This window comes from Pygocentrus nattereri, chromosome 25 (assembly GCF_015220715.1).
Source record: "Pygocentrus nattereri isolate fPygNat1 chromosome 25, fPygNat1.pri, whole genome shotgun sequence".
In the NCBI taxonomy this organism is placed as follows: domain Eukaryota; kingdom Metazoa; phylum Chordata; class Actinopteri; order Characiformes; family Serrasalmidae; genus Pygocentrus; species Pygocentrus nattereri.
In genome coordinates, this window is record NC_051235.1 from 365,896 (window position 1) to 381,601 (window position 15,706).

General features: G+C 53.9%; 1 protein-coding gene across 2 annotated transcripts in view; it reads left to right on the forward strand.

The window, feature by feature from the left end:
* tpcn3 (two pore segment channel 3) overlaps positions 1-15,279 on the forward strand; it is a 28,859-nt gene extending 13,580 nt beyond the window's left edge. Inside the window, exons 11-19 of one of the 2 annotated variants that reach the window (XM_037534251.1) lie at positions 2,313-2,498; positions 2,640-2,704; positions 9,577-9,664; positions 11,215-11,284; positions 12,138-12,357; positions 12,728-12,818; positions 12,911-13,024; positions 13,703-13,815; positions 14,861-15,279. In XM_037534251.1, coding sequence (XP_037390148.1) covers positions 2,313-2,498; positions 2,640-2,704; positions 9,577-9,664; positions 11,215-11,284; positions 12,138-12,357; positions 12,728-12,818; positions 12,911-13,024; positions 13,703-13,815; positions 14,861-14,982 — 1,069 coding nt within the window. In that variant the 3' untranslated portion in view covers positions 14,983-15,279. The remainder of the gene's footprint in view (positions 1-2,312; positions 2,499-2,639; positions 2,705-9,576; positions 9,665-11,214; positions 11,285-12,137; positions 12,358-12,727; positions 12,819-12,910; positions 13,025-13,702; positions 13,816-14,860) is intronic. The other variant, XM_037534250.1, reaches the window with a different exon arrangement.
* The last annotated feature ends 427 nt before the right edge of the window (positions 15,280-15,706 follow it).

Consider the following 15,706-nt stretch of genomic DNA (forward strand, 5'->3'; position numbering starts at 1 on the left):
AGGCTGTGTGTGTGTTTCAGGCTGTGTGTGTGTTTCAGGCTGTGTGTGTGTGCGTGTGTGTTTCAGGGTCTTTGTGTGCGTGTCTGTTTCAGGGTCTTTGTGTGTGTGTGTGTTTCAGGGTCTTTTTGTGTGTGTGTGTGTTTCAGGGTCTTTGTGTGTGTGTGTGTTTCAGGGTCTGTGTGTGTGTGTGTGTGTGTTTCAGGGTCTTTGTGTGTGTGTGTTTCAGGCTGTGTGTGTGTTTCAGGCTGTGTGTGTGTGTGTTTCAGGGTCTTTTTGTGTGTGTGTGTGTGTGTGTTTCAGGGTCTTTGTGTGTGTGTGTTTCAGGGTCTTTGTGTGTGTGTGTGTTTCAGGGTCTTTGTGTGTGTGTGTGTTTCAGGGTCTTTGTGTGTGTGTGTGTGTTTCAGGCTGTGTGTGTGTTTCAGGCTGTGTGTGTGTGTGTTTCAGGGTCTTTTTGTGTGTGTGTGTGTGTGTGTTTCAGGGTCTTTGTGTGTGTGTGTTTCAGGGTCTTTGTGTGTGTGTGTTTCAGGGTCTTTGTGTGTGTGTGTGTTTCAGGGTCTTTGTGTGTGTGTGTTTCAGGGTCTGTGTGTGTGTGTGTTTCAGGGTCTGTGTGTGTGTGTGTGTGTGTTTCAGGCTGTGTGTGTGTGTGTTTCAGGCTGTGTGTGTGTGTGTGTGTGTGTTTCAGGCTGTGTGTGTGTGTGTTTCAGGGTCTTTTTGTGTGTGTGTGTGTTTCAGGGTCTTTTTGTGTGTGTGTGTGTTTCAGGGTCTTTTTGTGTGTGTGTGTGTTTCAGGGTCTTTGTGTGTGTGTGTGTTTCAGGGTCTGTGTGTGTGTGTGTGTGTGTGTGTTTCAGGGTCTTTGTGTGTGTGTGTGTGTTTCAGGCTGTGTGTGTGTTTCAGGCTGTGTGTGTGTGCGTGTGTGTTTCAGGGTCTTTGTGTGCGTGTCTGTTTCAGGGTCTTTGTGTGTGTGTGTTTCAGGGTCTTTTTGTGTGTGTGTGTGTTTCAGGGTCTTTGTGTGTGTGTGTGTTTCAGGGTCTGTGTGTGTGTGTGTGTGTGTGTGTTTCAGGGTCTTTGTGTGTGTGTGTGTGTTTCAGGCTGTGTGTGTGTTTCAGGCTGTGTGTGTGTGTGTGTGTGTGTTTCAGGGTCTTTGTGTGTGTGTGTGTTTCAGGGTCTTTGTGTGCGTGTCTGTTTCAGGGTCTTTGTGTGCGTGTCTGTTTCAGGGTCTTTGTGTGCGTGTCTGTTTCAGGGTCTTTGTGTGTGTGTGTGTTTCAGGGTCTTTGTGTGTGTGTTTCAGGGTCTGTGTGTGTGTGTGTGTGTGTGTTTCAGGGTCTTTGTGTGTGTTTCAGGGTCTTTGTGTGTGTGTGTTTCAGGGTCTTTGTGTGTGTGTGTTTCAGGCTGTGTGTGTGTGTGTGTTTCAGGCTGTGTGTGTGTGTGTTTCAGGCTGTGTGTGTGTGTGTGTGTTTCAGGCTGTGTGTGTGTGTGTGTGTTTCAGGCTGTGTGTGTGTGTGTTTCAGGGTCTTTGTGTGCGTGTCTGTTTCAGGGTCTGTGTGTGTGTGTGTGTGTTTCAGGGTCTTTGTGTGTGTGTCTGTTTCAGGGTCTTTGTGTGCGTGTCTGTTTCAGGGTCTTTGTGTGCGTGTCTGTTTCAGGGTCTTTGTGTGCGTGTCTGTTTCAGGGTCTTTGTGTGTGTGTGTGTTTCAGGGTGTTTGTGTGTGTGTTTCAGGGTCTGTGTGTGTGTGTGTGTGTGTGTGTTTCAGGGTCTTTGTGTGTGTTTCAGGGTCTTTGTGTGTGTGTGTTTCAGGGTCTTTGTGTGTGTGTGTTTCAGGCTGTGTGTGTGTGTGTGTTTCAGGCTGTGTGTGTGTGTGTGTGTTTCAGGCTGTGTGTGTGTGTGTGTGTTTCAGGCTGTGTGTGTGTGTGTGTTTCAGGCTGTGTGTGTGTGTGTTTCAGGCTGTGTGTGTGTGTGTTTCAGGGTCTTTGTGTGCGTGTCTGTTTCAGGGTCTGTGTGTGTGTGTGTGTGTTTCAGGGTCTTTGTGTGTGTGTCTGTTTCAGGGTCTTTGTGTGCGTGTCTGTTTCAGGGTCTTTGTGTGCGTGTCTGTTTCAGGGTCTTTGTATGTGTTTCAGGGTGTTTGTGTGTGTGTTTCAGGGTCTGTGTGTGTGTGTGTGTGTGTGTGTGTGTGTGTTTCAGGGTCTTTGTGTGTGTGTGTGTTTCAGGGTCTTTGTGTGTGTGTGTGTTTCAGGGTCTTTGTGTGTGTGTTTCAGGGTCTTTGTGTGTGTGTGGGTGTTTCAGGGTCTTTGTGTGTGTGTGTGTGTGTGTGTTTCAGGGTCTTTGTCTATGTGTTTGATGCTATAATCCTGGTGAACGCGGTGTTCATCGGTCTGGACGAGGAGGACCCCTTGGTGTCCAACGCTGAGTGGGCGTTCCTGACGCTGTACCTGCTGGAGATCCTCATGAAGCTCTACACCTTCGAGCCCCGTGCTTTTTTCGCCAGGCATCAGTTCTGGAACTGGTGAGGACTGTGGTGTTGAGTGATGGAGGTTGTTTATTGTGTGTGTGTGTGTGTGTGTGTGTGTGTGTGTGTGGAGGTGTTGGTTCTTTCCTAAACTTGGTTGTCAGTTTGTTCCTAAACTGTTCTCTGTTATCTTCACAGGTTTGATACCATCATCATCGTTTCTGCTCTGCTGGCAACGATTATTAATGCAGCACTGAAGTCCTGTAAGCACACACGCTAATGCTAAAAGGCTGCAGTGTGTGGTGGAGGCCTCAGTGTGTGTGGTGGAGGCCGCAGTGTGTGTGGTGGAGGCCGCAGTGTGCGTGGTGAAGGCCGCAGTACGTGTTTTAGGGTGCAGTGTGTGTGGTGGAGGCCGCAGTACGTGTTTAAGGGTGCAGTGTGTGTGGTGGAGGCCGCAGTGTGTGTGGTGGAGGCCGCAGTACGTGTTTTAGGGTGCAGTGTGTGTGTGTGGTGGAGGCCTCAGTGTGTGTGGTGACGGCTGCAGTGTGTGTGGTGACGGCTGCAGTGTGTGGTGGAGGCTACAGTGTGTGTGGTGGAGGCTGCAGTGTGTGGTAACGGCTGCAGTGTGTGTGGGGGAGGCTGCAGTGTGTGTGGTGGAGGCTGCAGTGTGTGTGGTGGAGGCTGCAGTGTGTGGTGACGGCTGCAGTGTGTGCGGTGGAGGCTGCAGTGTGTGGTGACGACTGCAGTGTGTGTGGTGGAGGCTGCAGTGTGTGTGTGGTGGAGGCTGCAGTGTGTGTGTGTGTGTGTGTGGTGGAGGCTGCAGTGTGTGGTGACGGCTGCAGTGTGTGTGGTGGAGGCCGCTATGTGTGTGGTGGAGGCCGCAGTGTGTGGTGTCGGCTGCAGTGTGTGTGTGTGGTGGAGGCCGCAGTGTGTGGTGTCGGCTGCAGTGTGTGTGTGTGGTGGAAGCTGCAGTGTGTGGTGACGGCTGCAGTGTGTGTGGTGACGGCTGCAGTGTGTGTGGTGGAGGCTGCAGTGTGTGTGGTGGAGGCTGCAGTGTGTGTGGAGGCTGCAGTGTGTGTGGTGGAGGCTGCAGTGTGTGTGGTGGAAGCTGCAGTGTGTGGTGACGGCTGCAGTGTGTGTGGTGACGGCTGCAGTGTGTGGTGGAGGACTCAGTCTGTGGTGGAGGCTGGAGTACGTGGTGGAGGCCTCAGTGTGTGGTGACGGCTGGAGTACATGGTGGAGGCCTCAGTGTGTGGTGGAGGCTGGAGTACGTGGTGGAGGACTCAGTGTGTGGTGGAGGCCGCAGTGTGTGTGGTGGAGGCCGCAGTGTGTGTGGTGGAGGCCGCAGTGTGTGTGGTGGAGGCCAAAGTGTGCGTGGTGAAGGCCGCAGTACGTGTTTTAGGGTGCAGTGTGTGTGGTGGAGGCCGCAGTACGTGTTTTAGGGTGCAGTGTGTGTGGTGGAGGCCGCAGTGTGTGTGGTGGAGGCCGCAGTACGTGTTTTAGGGTGCAGTGTGTGTGTGTGTGTGTGGTGGAGGCCTCAGTGTGTGGTGGAGGCCACAGTGTGTGTGGTGACGGCTGCAGTGTGTGTGGTGACGGCTGCAGTGTGTGGTGGAGGCTACAGTGTGTGTGGTGGAGGCTGCAGTGTGTGGTAACGGCTGCACTGTGTGTGGGGGAGGCTGCAGTGTGTGTGGTGACGGCTGCAGTGTGTGTGGTGGAGGCTGCAGTGTGTGTGGTGGAGGCTGCAGTGTGTGGTGACGGCTGCAGTGTGTGCGGTGGAGGCTGCAGTGTGTGGTGACGACTGCAGTGTGTGTGGTGGAGGCTGCAGTGTGTGTGTGGTGGAGGCTGCAGTGTGTGTGTGGTGGAGGCTGCAGTGTGTGTGTGTGGTGGAGGCTGCAGTTTGTGTGGTGGAGGCTGCAGTTTGTGTGGTGGAGGCTGCAGTTTGTGTGGTGGAGGCTGCAGTGTGTGTGTGGTGGAGGCTGCAGTGTGTGTGTGTGTGTGTGTGTGTGTGTGTGGTGGAGGCTGCAGTGTGTGGTGGAGGCTGCAGTGTGTGGTGACGGCTGCAGTGTGTGTGGTGGAGGCCGCAGTGTGTGTGGTGTCGGCTGCAGTGTGTGGTGTCGGCTGCAGTGTGTGTGTGTGGTGGAAGCTGCAGTGTGTGGTGACGGCTGCAGTGTGTGTGGTGACGGCTGCAGTGTGTGTGGTGGAGGCTGCAGTGTGTGTGGTGACGGCTGCAGTGTGTGTGGTGGAGGCTGCAGTGTGTGTGGTGGAGGCTGCAGTGTGTGTGGTGACGGCTGCAGTGTGTGTGGTGGAGGCTGCAGTGTGTGCGTTTGAGGCTGCAGTGTGTGCGGTGGAGGCTGCAGTGTGTGCGGTGGAGGCTGCAGTGTGTGTGTGGTGGAGGCTGCAGTGTGTGTGGTGGAGGCTGCAGTGTGTGTGGTGGAGGCTGCAGTGTGTGGTGGAGGCTGCAGTGTGTGTGTGGTGGAGGCTGCAGTGTGTGTGTGTGTGTGTGTGGTGGAGGCTGCAGTGTGTGTGTGTGTGTGGTGGAGGCTGCAGTGTGTGTGTGTGTGTGTGTGGTGGAGGCTGCAGTGTGTGTGTGTGTGTGGTGGAGGCTGCAGTGTGTGGTGACGGCTGCAGTGTGTGTGGTGGAGGCCGCAGTGTGTGTGGTGGAGGCCGCAGTGTGTGTGGTGTCGGCTGCAGTGTGTGGTGTCGGCTGCAGTGTGTGTGTGTGGTGGAAGCTGCAGTGTGTGTGGTGGAGGCTGCAGTGTGTGTGGTGGAGGCTGCAGTGTGTGGTGGAGGCTGCAGTGTGTGTGGTGGAAGCTGCAGTGTGTGGTGACGGCTGCAGTGTGTGTGGTGACGGCTGCAGTGTGTGGTGGAGGCCTCAGTCTGTGGTGGAGGCTGGAGTACGTGGTGGAGGCCTCAGTGTGTGGTGGAGGCTGGAGTACGTGGTGGAGGCCTCAGTGTGTGGTGACGGCTGGAGTACATGGTGGAGGCCTCAGTGTGTGGTGGAGGCTGGAGTACGTGGTGGAGGACTCAGTGTGTGGTGGAGGCCGCAGTGTGTGTGGTGGAGGCCGCAGTGTGTGTGGTGGAGGCCAAAGTGTGCGTGGTGAAGGCCGCAGTACGTGTTTTAGGGTGCAGTGTGTGTGGTGGAGGCCGCAGTACGTGTTTTAGGGTGCAGTGTGTGTGTGGTGGAGGCCTCAGTGTGTGTGGTGGAGGCCGCAGTACGTGTGGTGACGGCTGCAGTGTGTGGTGGAGGCTACAGTGTGTGTGGTGGAGGCTGCAGTGTGTGGTAACGGCTGCAGTGTGTGTGGGGGAGGCTGCAGTGTGTGTGGTGACGGCTGGAGTACATGGTGGAGGCCTCAGTGTGTGGTGGAGGCTGGAGTACGTGGTGGAGGACTCAGTGTGTGGTGGAGGCCGCAGTGTGTGTGGTGGAGGCCTCAGTCTGTGGTGGAGGCTGGAGTACGTGGTGGAGGCCTCAGTGTGTGGTGGAGGCTGGAGTACGTGGTGGAGGCCTCAGTGTGTGGTGACGGCTGGAGTACATGGTGGAGGCCTCAGTGTGTGGTGGAGGCTGGAGTACGTGGTGGAGGACTCAGTGTGTGGTGGAGGCCGCAGTGTGTGTGGTGGAGGCCGCAGTGTGTGTGGTGGAGGCCGCAGTGTGTGTGGTGGAGGCCAAAGTGTGCGTGGTGAAGGCCGCAGTACGTGTTTTAGGGTGCAGTGTGTGTGGTGGAGGCCGCAGTACGTGTTTTAGGGTGCAGTGTGTGTGGTGGAGGCCGCAGTGTGTGTGGTGGAGGCCGCAGTACGTGTTTTAGGGTGCAGTGTGTGTGTGTGGTGGAGGCCTCAGTGTGTGGTGGAGGCCACAGTGTGTGTGGTGACGGCTGCAGTGTGTGTGGTGACGGCTGCAGTGTGTGGTGGAGGCTACAGTGTGTGTGGTGGAGGCTGCAGTGTGTGGTAACGGCTGCAGTGTGTGTGGGGGAGGCTGCAGTGTGTGTGGTGACGGCTGCAGTGTGTGTGGTGGAGGCTGCAGTGTGTGTGGTGGAGGCTGCAGTGTGTGGTGACGGCTGCAGTGTGTGCGGTGGAGGCTGCAGTGTGTGGTGACGACTGCAGTGTGTGTGGTGGAGGCTGCAGTGTGTGTGTGGTGGAGGCTACAGTGTGTGTGTGTGTGTGGTGGAGGCTGCAGTTTGTGTGGTGGAGGCTGCAGTGTGTGTGTGGTGGAGGCTGCAGTGTGTGTGTGTGTGTGTGGTGGAGGCTGCAGTGTGTGTGTGTGTGTGTGTGTGGTGGAGGCTGCAGTGTGTGTGTGGTGGAGGCTGCAGTTTGTGTGGTGGAGGCTGCAGTGTGTGTGTGGTGGAGGCTGCAGTGTGTGTGTGTGGTGGAGGCTGCAGTGTGTGTGTGGTGGAGGCTGCAGTGTGTGTGTGTGTGTGGTGGAGGCTGCAGTGTGTGGTGACGGCTGCAGTGTGTGTGTGGTGGAGGCTGCAGTGTGTGTGTGGTGGAGGCTGCAGTGTGTGTGGTGGAGGCTGCAGTGTGTGTGTGGTGGAGGCTGCAGTGTGTGTGTGTGTGTGGTGGAGGCTGCAGTGTGTGGTGACGGCTGCAGTGTGTGTGGTGGAGGCCGCAGTGTGTGTGGTGGAGGCCGCAGTGTGTGTGGTGGAGGCCGCAGTGTGTGGTGTCGGCTGCAGTGTGTGTGTGTGTGGTGGAAGCTGCAGTGTGTGGTGACGGCTGCAGTGTGTGTGGTGGAGGCTGCAGTGTGTGTGGTGGAGGCTGCAGTGTGTGTGGTGGAGGCTGCAGTGTGTGCGGTGGAGGCTGCAGTGTGTGTGGTGACGGCTGCAGTGTGTGTGCGGTGGAGGCTGCAGTGTGTGCGGTGGAGGCTGCAGTGTGTGCGGTGGAGGCTGCAGTGTGTGTGTGGTGGAGGCCGCAGTGTGTGCGTTTGAGGCCGCAGTGTGTGTGGTGACGGCTGCAGTGTGTGTGCGTTTGAGGCTGCAGTGTGTGTGTGGTGGAGGCTGCAGTGTGTGTGTGTGTGGTGGAGGCTGCAGTGTGTGTGGTGACGGCTGCAGTGTGTGGTGACGGCTGCAGTGTGTGTGCAGTGGAGGCCGCAGTGTGTGCGGTGGAGGCCGCAGTGTGTGCGTGGTGGAGGCCGCAGTGTGTGTGGTGGAGGCCGCAGTGTGTGTGTGGTGGAGGCTGCAGTGTGTGTGTGGTGGAGGCTGCAGTGTGTGTGCGGTGGAGGCTGCAGTGTGTGTGGTGGAGGCCGCAGTGTGTGGTGACGGCTGCAGTGTGTGTGGTGACGGCTGCAGTGTGTGTGGTGACGGCTGCAGTGTGTGTGTGGTGGAGGCTGCAGTGTGTGTGGTGGAAGCTGCAGTGTGTGGTGGAGGCCGCAGTGTGTGTGGTGGAGGCTGCAGTGTGTGTGGTGGAGGCTGCAGTGTGTGTGGTGGAAGCTGCAGTGTGTGGTGACGGCTGCAGTGTGTGTGGTGGAGGCTGCAGTGTGTGTGTGGTGGAGGCTGCAGTGTGTGTGGTGGAAGCTGCAGTGTGTGGTGACGGCTGCAGTGTGTGTGGTGGAGGCTGCAGTGTGTGTGTGTGGTGGAGGCTGCAGTGTGTGTGTGTGTGTGTGGTGGAGGCTGCAGTGTGTGTGTGTGTGTGTGGTGGAGGCTGCAGTGTGTGTGTGTGGTGGAGGCTGCAGTGTGTGTGGTGGAGGGTGGAGGCTGCAGTGTGTGCGGTGGAGGCTGCAGTGTGTGCGTTTGAGGCTGCAGTGTGTGTGTGTGTGGTGGAGGCTGCAGTGTGTGTGTGGTGGAGGCTGCAGAGTGTGTGGTGACGGCTGCAGTGTGTGTGCGGTGGAGGCTGCAGTGTGTGCGGTGGAGGCTGCAGTGTGTGTGGTGGAGGCCGCAGTGTGTGTGTGGTGGAGGCCGCAGTGTGTGTGTGGTGGAGGCCGCAGTGTGTGTGTGGTGGAGGCCGCAGTGTGTGTGGTGACGGCTGCAGTGTGTGTGCGTTTGAGGCTGCAGTGTGTGTGTGGTGGAGGCTGCAGTGTGTGTGTGTGTGGTGGAGGCTGCAGTGTGTGTGGTGACGGCTGCAGTGTGTGTGGTGACGGCTGCAGTGTGTGTGCGGTGGAGGCTGCAGTGTGTGCGGTGGAGGCTGCAGTGTGTGCGGTGGAGGCTGCAGTGTGTGTGTGGTGGAGGCCGCAGTGTGTGCGTTTGAGGCCGCAGTGTGTGTGGTGACGGCTGCAGTGTGTGTGCGTTTGAGGCTGCAGTGTGTGTGTGGTGGAGGCTGCAGTGTGTGTGTGTGTGGTGGAGGCTGCAGTGTGTGTGGTGACGGCTGCAGTGTGTGGTGACGGCTGCAGTGTGTGTGCAGTGGAGGCCGCAGTGTGTGCGGTGGAGGCCGCAGTGTGTGCGTGGTGGAGGCCGCAGTGTGTGTGGTGGAGGCCGCAGTGTGTGTGTGGTGGAGGCTGCAGTGTGTGTGTGGTGGAGGCTGCAGTGTGTGTGGTGACGGCTGCAGTGTGTGTGCGGTGGAGGCTGCAGTGTGTGCGGTGGAGGCTGCAGTGTGTGCGCGGTGGAGGCTGCAGTGTGTGCGGTGGAGGCTGCAGTGTGTGTGGTGGAGGCTGCAGTGTGTGTGCGGTGGAGGCTGCAGTGTGTGCGGTGGAGGCTGCAGTGTGTGTGCGGTGGAGGCTGCAGTGTGTGTGTGGTGGAGGCTGCAGTGTGTGCGTTTGAGGCTGCAGTGTGTGTGTGTGTGTGGTGGAGGCTGCAGTGTGTGTGTGGTGGAGGCTGCAGTGTGTGTGGTGGAGGCTGCAGTGTGTGGTGACGGCTGCAGTGTGTGTGCAGTGGAGGCCGCAGTGTGTGCGGTGGAGGCCGCAGTGTGTGTGGTGGAGGCCGCAGTGTGTGTGTGGTGGAGGCTGCAGTGTGTGTGGTGGAGGCTGCAGTGTGTGTGTGGTGGAGGCTGCAGTGTGTGTGGTGGAGGCCGCAGTGTGTGTGCGGTGGAGGCCGCAGTGTGTGCGGTGGAGGCTGCAGTGTGTGTGCGGTGGAGGCTGCAGTGTGTGTGCGGTGGAGGCTGCAGTGTGTGCGGTAGAGGCCGCAGTGTGTGTGGTGGAGGCTGCAGTGTGTGCGGTAGAGGCCGCAGTGTGTGTGGTGGAGGCTGCAGTGTGCATTGACCGGTGCTCTCTGTGTCGTAGCTGGAGGATACACCAGTCGTCAGGTTCTGGACATCGTTTTCATTCTGAGGGTTCTGCGGCTCATTCGGGTGGTGGACACCATCCCCAGGTAGGCTTGTGAGGGCGTCTGTATGAATGGGTGCATAATAAACGCTGAGATCTGCACAGTGTGATTAATGCCCAGCCACGCCCACTTTAACCACCCACCTACTCCGGGCTGCGGTCCTCGCCCCCACTGCCCAGGGTAGCGTTGTACTCTGCATCACTGCTGTAGAGCAGCCCACATTCTTCTGGTAACGTTTTTGCAATACCATAGCAACCACCTGGAATACAATACATAAACAGGCAGTTCTTTAAGGGTTCTTTGGGGAAGAAAATGACTTTATATAGCACCATGAACACTCAAAGAACCCTTTGCATGGTTAAAGGGTTCTTTGCATCATGCATGGAGAATGTGCTGTAAATGGTTCTGTACAGAACCTTTTGAAAAGCTTTATAAATAGCACCGAAAGGAGTTCTGCTATTATTACGATACCAAGCTTGTGTATATGTTACGATACCAAAAGGGGTTCTTGGAGTGTTCATGGTTCTATATAGAACTATTATGTTTACTAAAGAACCGTTGAAGTTACACCCTTTATAGGAGTGTAGCGTTTTACCATTTTTATGAGGCTGAAGCTTCTCGTTCTCCAGCTTCTTGTTCCAGTTTTCCAGTTTCACCTTTTAAGGTGGAACGGGACAGTTAGAGGAAGACGCGACTTCAGCTTTGAAACTTCAGTGTTTCAGTTTCTCGCTGCAGATTAAACGTATCAGCTGGATAATTATAAACACTAATCAGTCCATTCGTCTCCAAATTATCGATGTCCGTCTTAAATCTCTCTCTTTGCCTTTTTGTAGCTACTAGCTGGGCGAGGCTGTTGTCTGTGTTGCTATGGTGACCAGCAGTCTGCACTGGTCTTCAGGGTTAAAGGGTCAATCAGCAGCTCTGCATTAACTCCAGCGTTTAAGACCGTTTATGTCGAATGAGCAGCAGAGCTTTATCACGTCTCCACAAGCGGAAAATAACTGTCCAGCAGACTTTCAACGTCCATTAACTGTGTTTAGATCAAAGCCTCGTTTTGAAGATTAAGAGGCCCTTATTAGTCCCACAACAGGGAAATTTCCCATCCACATTTAACCCATCCAGGAAGTGAAACACCACACACACACTAAGGGGCAGGGAGCACACTTGCCCGGAGCGGTGGGCAGCCCAATCCACAGCCCCCGGGGAGCAGTTGGGGGTTAGGCGTCTTGCTCAGGGACGCTTCAGTCATGTGCAGCGTTCAAATTTTAATCATAGCCCACAGTGTCATTAACACAGAGCTCTTGAGCCACCTGTGGACAAATTAGACCAATCAGAAACAGCCAAGCCCCCACAGGCTGTGACATCACAACCATGGATAACTGCTGTTCAGTCCTCAAAACATAAGAACTGGCTAAAATAACAAGGCTGGACCTTCATTTATAGAGAATAATCATTTAAATCAGTCGATATTCGGGGGGAAGATCGGATGTTCTGCGAAATGATCTCACTGATCACTCAGGTCACCCGCCGCCTGCTGACCACTGATATTGGACCTGTAGATTATTCATTTATGTTCATTTCTCATTTGTCTGCAGTTTCCGCGCCATCATCAGCACTTTGATCAAGATCGGCCCCCCCATGCTCACCTTCGGTCAGCTCATTCTGGTCAGTCTAACTCTTGTATTTACTCTATGAATCTAAATGTAAATCTCTAAATACACTGGTCAGCTGTTACATTAACATCTACACTCACTGTCCACTGCATCCGCTCCACTGGACCCCCACAGACCCTCACAGAGCAGGTACTATTTGGTTGGTGGGTCATTCTCAGCACTGCAGTAACACTGACGTGGTGGTGGTGTTTTAGTGTGTGTTGTGCTGGTCTGAGTGGATCAGACACAGCAGTGCTGCTGGAGTTTTTAACCACTGTGTCCACTCACTGTCCACTCTATCAGACACTCCTACCTTGTCGGTCCACCTTGTAGATGTAAAGTCAGAGACGACAGCTCATCTGCTGCTGCACAGTTTGTGTTGGTCATCCTCTAGTCCTTCATCAGTGGTCACAGGACGCCGCCCACAGGACGCCGCCCACAGGACGCTGCCCACAGGACGCCGCCCACTGGATATTTTTGGTTGGTGGACGATTCTCAGTCCAGCAGCGACACTGAGATGTTTAAAAACTCCAGCAGCACTGCTGTGTCTGATCCACTCAGACCAGCACAACACACCACCACCACGTCAATGTTACTGCAGTGCTGAGAATGACCCCTCCCCTGCTCTGTGAGGGTCCATGGGGGTCCTGACCACGGATTACTTTCTTTCTTTCTCGGTAGTTGTGGTCCGGTTCTTTTGCTCCGTTCATCATGAAATTTCCACACAACATAAAGATCAACAAACATTTTAAATCATGTCAAAAACTGAAAAGGACAAAATCCGAGCTCTGAGGTTTTATTCTGCAGCGTGTGTGAGTGAATCCCCTGCCCACGGTGTTCAGACCAGAGCTCTGTGCTGCCCCCAGGTGGTGTATTATATCTTTGCGATGGTGGGGATGGAGCTGTTTAAAGGGAAAGTGCAGTTTTTCGACACGGGCTCCGAGGATCCAGCGCAGGAATACTGTGGGAATCCTATGCTGAAAGGCTCCGCCTTCGCCCGGAACAACTACTGCAAGAACAACTTCAACGACGTGGTGTCATCATTTATCCTCCTGCTGGAGCTCACGGTGGTCAACCAGTGGCACGATATCCTCCACCAGCACCCACTCAGCCTAGCTCCACCCATTCAGCCACAGCGGTTTAGCTCCACCCATTCAGCCACAGCAGTTTAGCCCCACCCATTCAGCTACAGCGGTTTAGCTCCACCCATTCAGCTACAGCGGTTTAGCTCCACCCATTCAGCCACAGCAGTTTAGCTCCACCCATTCAGCCACAGCAGTTTAGCTCCACCCATTCAGCTACAGCGGTTTAGCTCCACCCATTCAGCTACAGCGGTTTAGCTCCACCCATTCAGCTACAGCGTTGTTGTTGTTGTTGTTGTTGTTGTTGTTGGTGTTGGTGTTGTTGTTGTTGTTGGTGGTCCACAGCACTCTGTGATTCCTTGACTCCACCTCACTGCTGACCGGTGGTTTTACAGCAGTCACTCATATTTCAGCCAGAATCTTCTTTGTTCTGTTCCACATTGTGATGGTCATCATCATCATTAAGTATGTATGAGAGAATAGATGAGTGTCTGGTTTGGTTCCTCTGACGGTTCTGCTGATGGTTCTGCTGACCTCTGCTTTGTCCTGATCCACAGTATTTTCGTGGCCTTCATCCTGGAGGCGTTCTTCGTCGAGTACATGGTGGGGAAGAGTGACCTGCAGACGTCCCTGGAGAAGAAGATCGAGGAGCTGAACCTGTGTGTGGAGCAGTGAGTGGTCACTCTGTTCTTATTCACACAGCTGGACAGACACTCTATACCTCAGATGGACACTCTATACCTCAGATAGACACCCTATACCTCAGATGGACACTCTATACCTCAGATAGACACCCTATACCTCAGATAGACACCCTATACCTCAGATGGACACCCTATACCTCAGATGGACACTCTATACCTCAGATGGACACCCTATACCTCAGATGGACACCCTATACCTCAGATAGACACCCTATACCTCAGATAGACACTCTATACCTCTGATGGACACTCTATACCTCAGATGGACACTCTATACCTCAGATGGACACCCTATACCTCAGATGGACACCCTATACCTCAGATGGACACCCTATACCTCAGATAGACACTCTATACCTCAGATAGACACTCTATACCTCAGATAGACACCCTATACCTCAGATAGACACCCTATACCTCAGATAGACACTCTATACCTCAGATAGACACCCTATACCTCAGATAGACACTCTATACCTCAGATAGACACCCTATACCTCAGATAGACACTCTATACCTCAGATGGACACCCTATACCTCAGATGGACACCCTATACCTCAGATGGACACTCTATACCTCAGATGGACACCGCAGCTTGTTATCTTTAATTGACTGACTGATTGATTGATTGACTGATTGGTTAGGCATCCTGCTGATGGGACCCTGGTGGATGCCATGGAGACTCAGGATAATGATATGGGGTCCTCTGAGGGAGTGAAGGCCAAACCCACCCTGATGTTCAAAATCAGCTCCAAAAGTAACTCTTCATCTTCATCTTCATCTTCTTCACTCATTCTCTTCATCATCTTAACTTCACCATCATGTCATTTTATATTTTATATTATATTATACCGTATTATTATATATTATTTGATGTGTGGTTTATTATATATTTACAAGGAATATATATTATATTATATTATATTATATTATGTTATGTTATGTTATATTATGGTTAGTGAGTCTATGGTGTGAGACGGTCAGACGGTGAGAAGATCAGCCTGTTTTACTGTAAATTAATTAGATTCCTGACAATCTGATAGGCCCCGTGGTAAACGCCGCTCTGATAGGCCCCGTGGTAAACGCCGCTCTGATGGGCCCCGAGGTAAACGCAGCTCTGATAGGCCCCGAGGTAAACGGAGCTCTGATAGGCCCCGTGGTAAACGGAGCTCTGATAGGCCCTGTGGTAAACGCCGCTCTGATAGGCCCCGTGGTAAACGCCGCTCTGATGGGCCCCGAGGTAAACGCAGCTCTGATAGGCCCCGAGGTAAACGCCGCTCTGATGGGCCCCGAGGTAAACGGAGCTCTGATAGGCCCCGAGGTAAACGCCGCTCTGATAGGCCCCGTGGTAAACGCCGCTCTGATAGGCCCCGTGGTAAACGCCGCTCTGATGGGCCCCGAGGTAAACGCCGCTCTGATGGGCCCCGAGGTAAACGCCGCTCTGATGGGCCCCGAGGTAAACGCCGCTCTGATGGGCCCCGCGGTAAACGCAGCTCTGATAGGCCCCGCGGTAAACGCCGCTCTGATAGGCCCCGAGGTAAACGCCGCTCTGATTGGCCCCGCGGTAAACGCCGCTCTGATAGGCCCCGCGGTAAACGCCGCTCTGATGGGCCCCGAGGTAAACGCCGCTCTGATGGGCCCCGCGGTAAACGCCGCTCTGATTGGCCCCGCGGTAAACGCCGCTCTGATGGGCCCCGCGGTAAACGCCGCTCTGATGGGCCCCGAGGTAAACGCCGCTCCGATTGGCCACATTGTAAAGTCATGGCTCTGATGTTCTCCTGGTTCTGTGTTTCTGTTCTCAGGGTACCGGACGATGGATGGCCTCCTGCAGAGAATGTTTGAGACTGAAACTGACCTCAGCGCTGATGACGGTGACGAGGAGGAACCGGAGAACTTCTCCAACCCGTCCTTCACCCCGGCCTGAGCGCGGCGCTGAGAACTAAGAACAGCAGAACCGTATCAGTTAAAGACCAAACAGCTCTGTGCAGCTTTTCTCTATGTACACGCTCAGAAAGATGGTTCTTTAAAGGTTCTTTAGTAAAGGTTCAATATAGAACCATTTTCATCCTTAAATAACACTTTCTTCCATTAGTACCAGCCCTTTTTGGTTCTATGTAGAACCATACACAACACACTCTCCATCAGTCTGAAGAACCATTACACCATGCAGAGAACCATTTAAGCATGCAAAGCATGAGTGTTCATGGTTCTAGATCCATCTTTTTAAAGTGTGTATGGTCCTGTACAGAACCTTTTTGAAAATGGTACTGTATAGCACCATAAAGGGTTCTTTATTATTATTATCACAAGCTTGACAGCATAAAAATAGCAGAACCCTTTTTGGTGCTGTGTAGAACCATATACAACACAACTTCAGTCAACATGAGAACAGTCAAAAGAACCATATGCGTGCTTAAGCGGTTCTTTAGATGGTGAAATGGTTTTTCACATTGAAGGAGAATGTGTTCTATATAGCACCAAAAATGGTTCTTCTGTTTCTATGATGTCAAGTACCCTTTTTAGTGCTATGTAGAACCCTTTTCTAAATGTTTCTATGGAGAACCATGTACAACATATTCTACATCAATCTGAAGAACCATTTCACCGTACATAGAACCAATTTTCATGGTTCTTTTGAAAAGAACCTT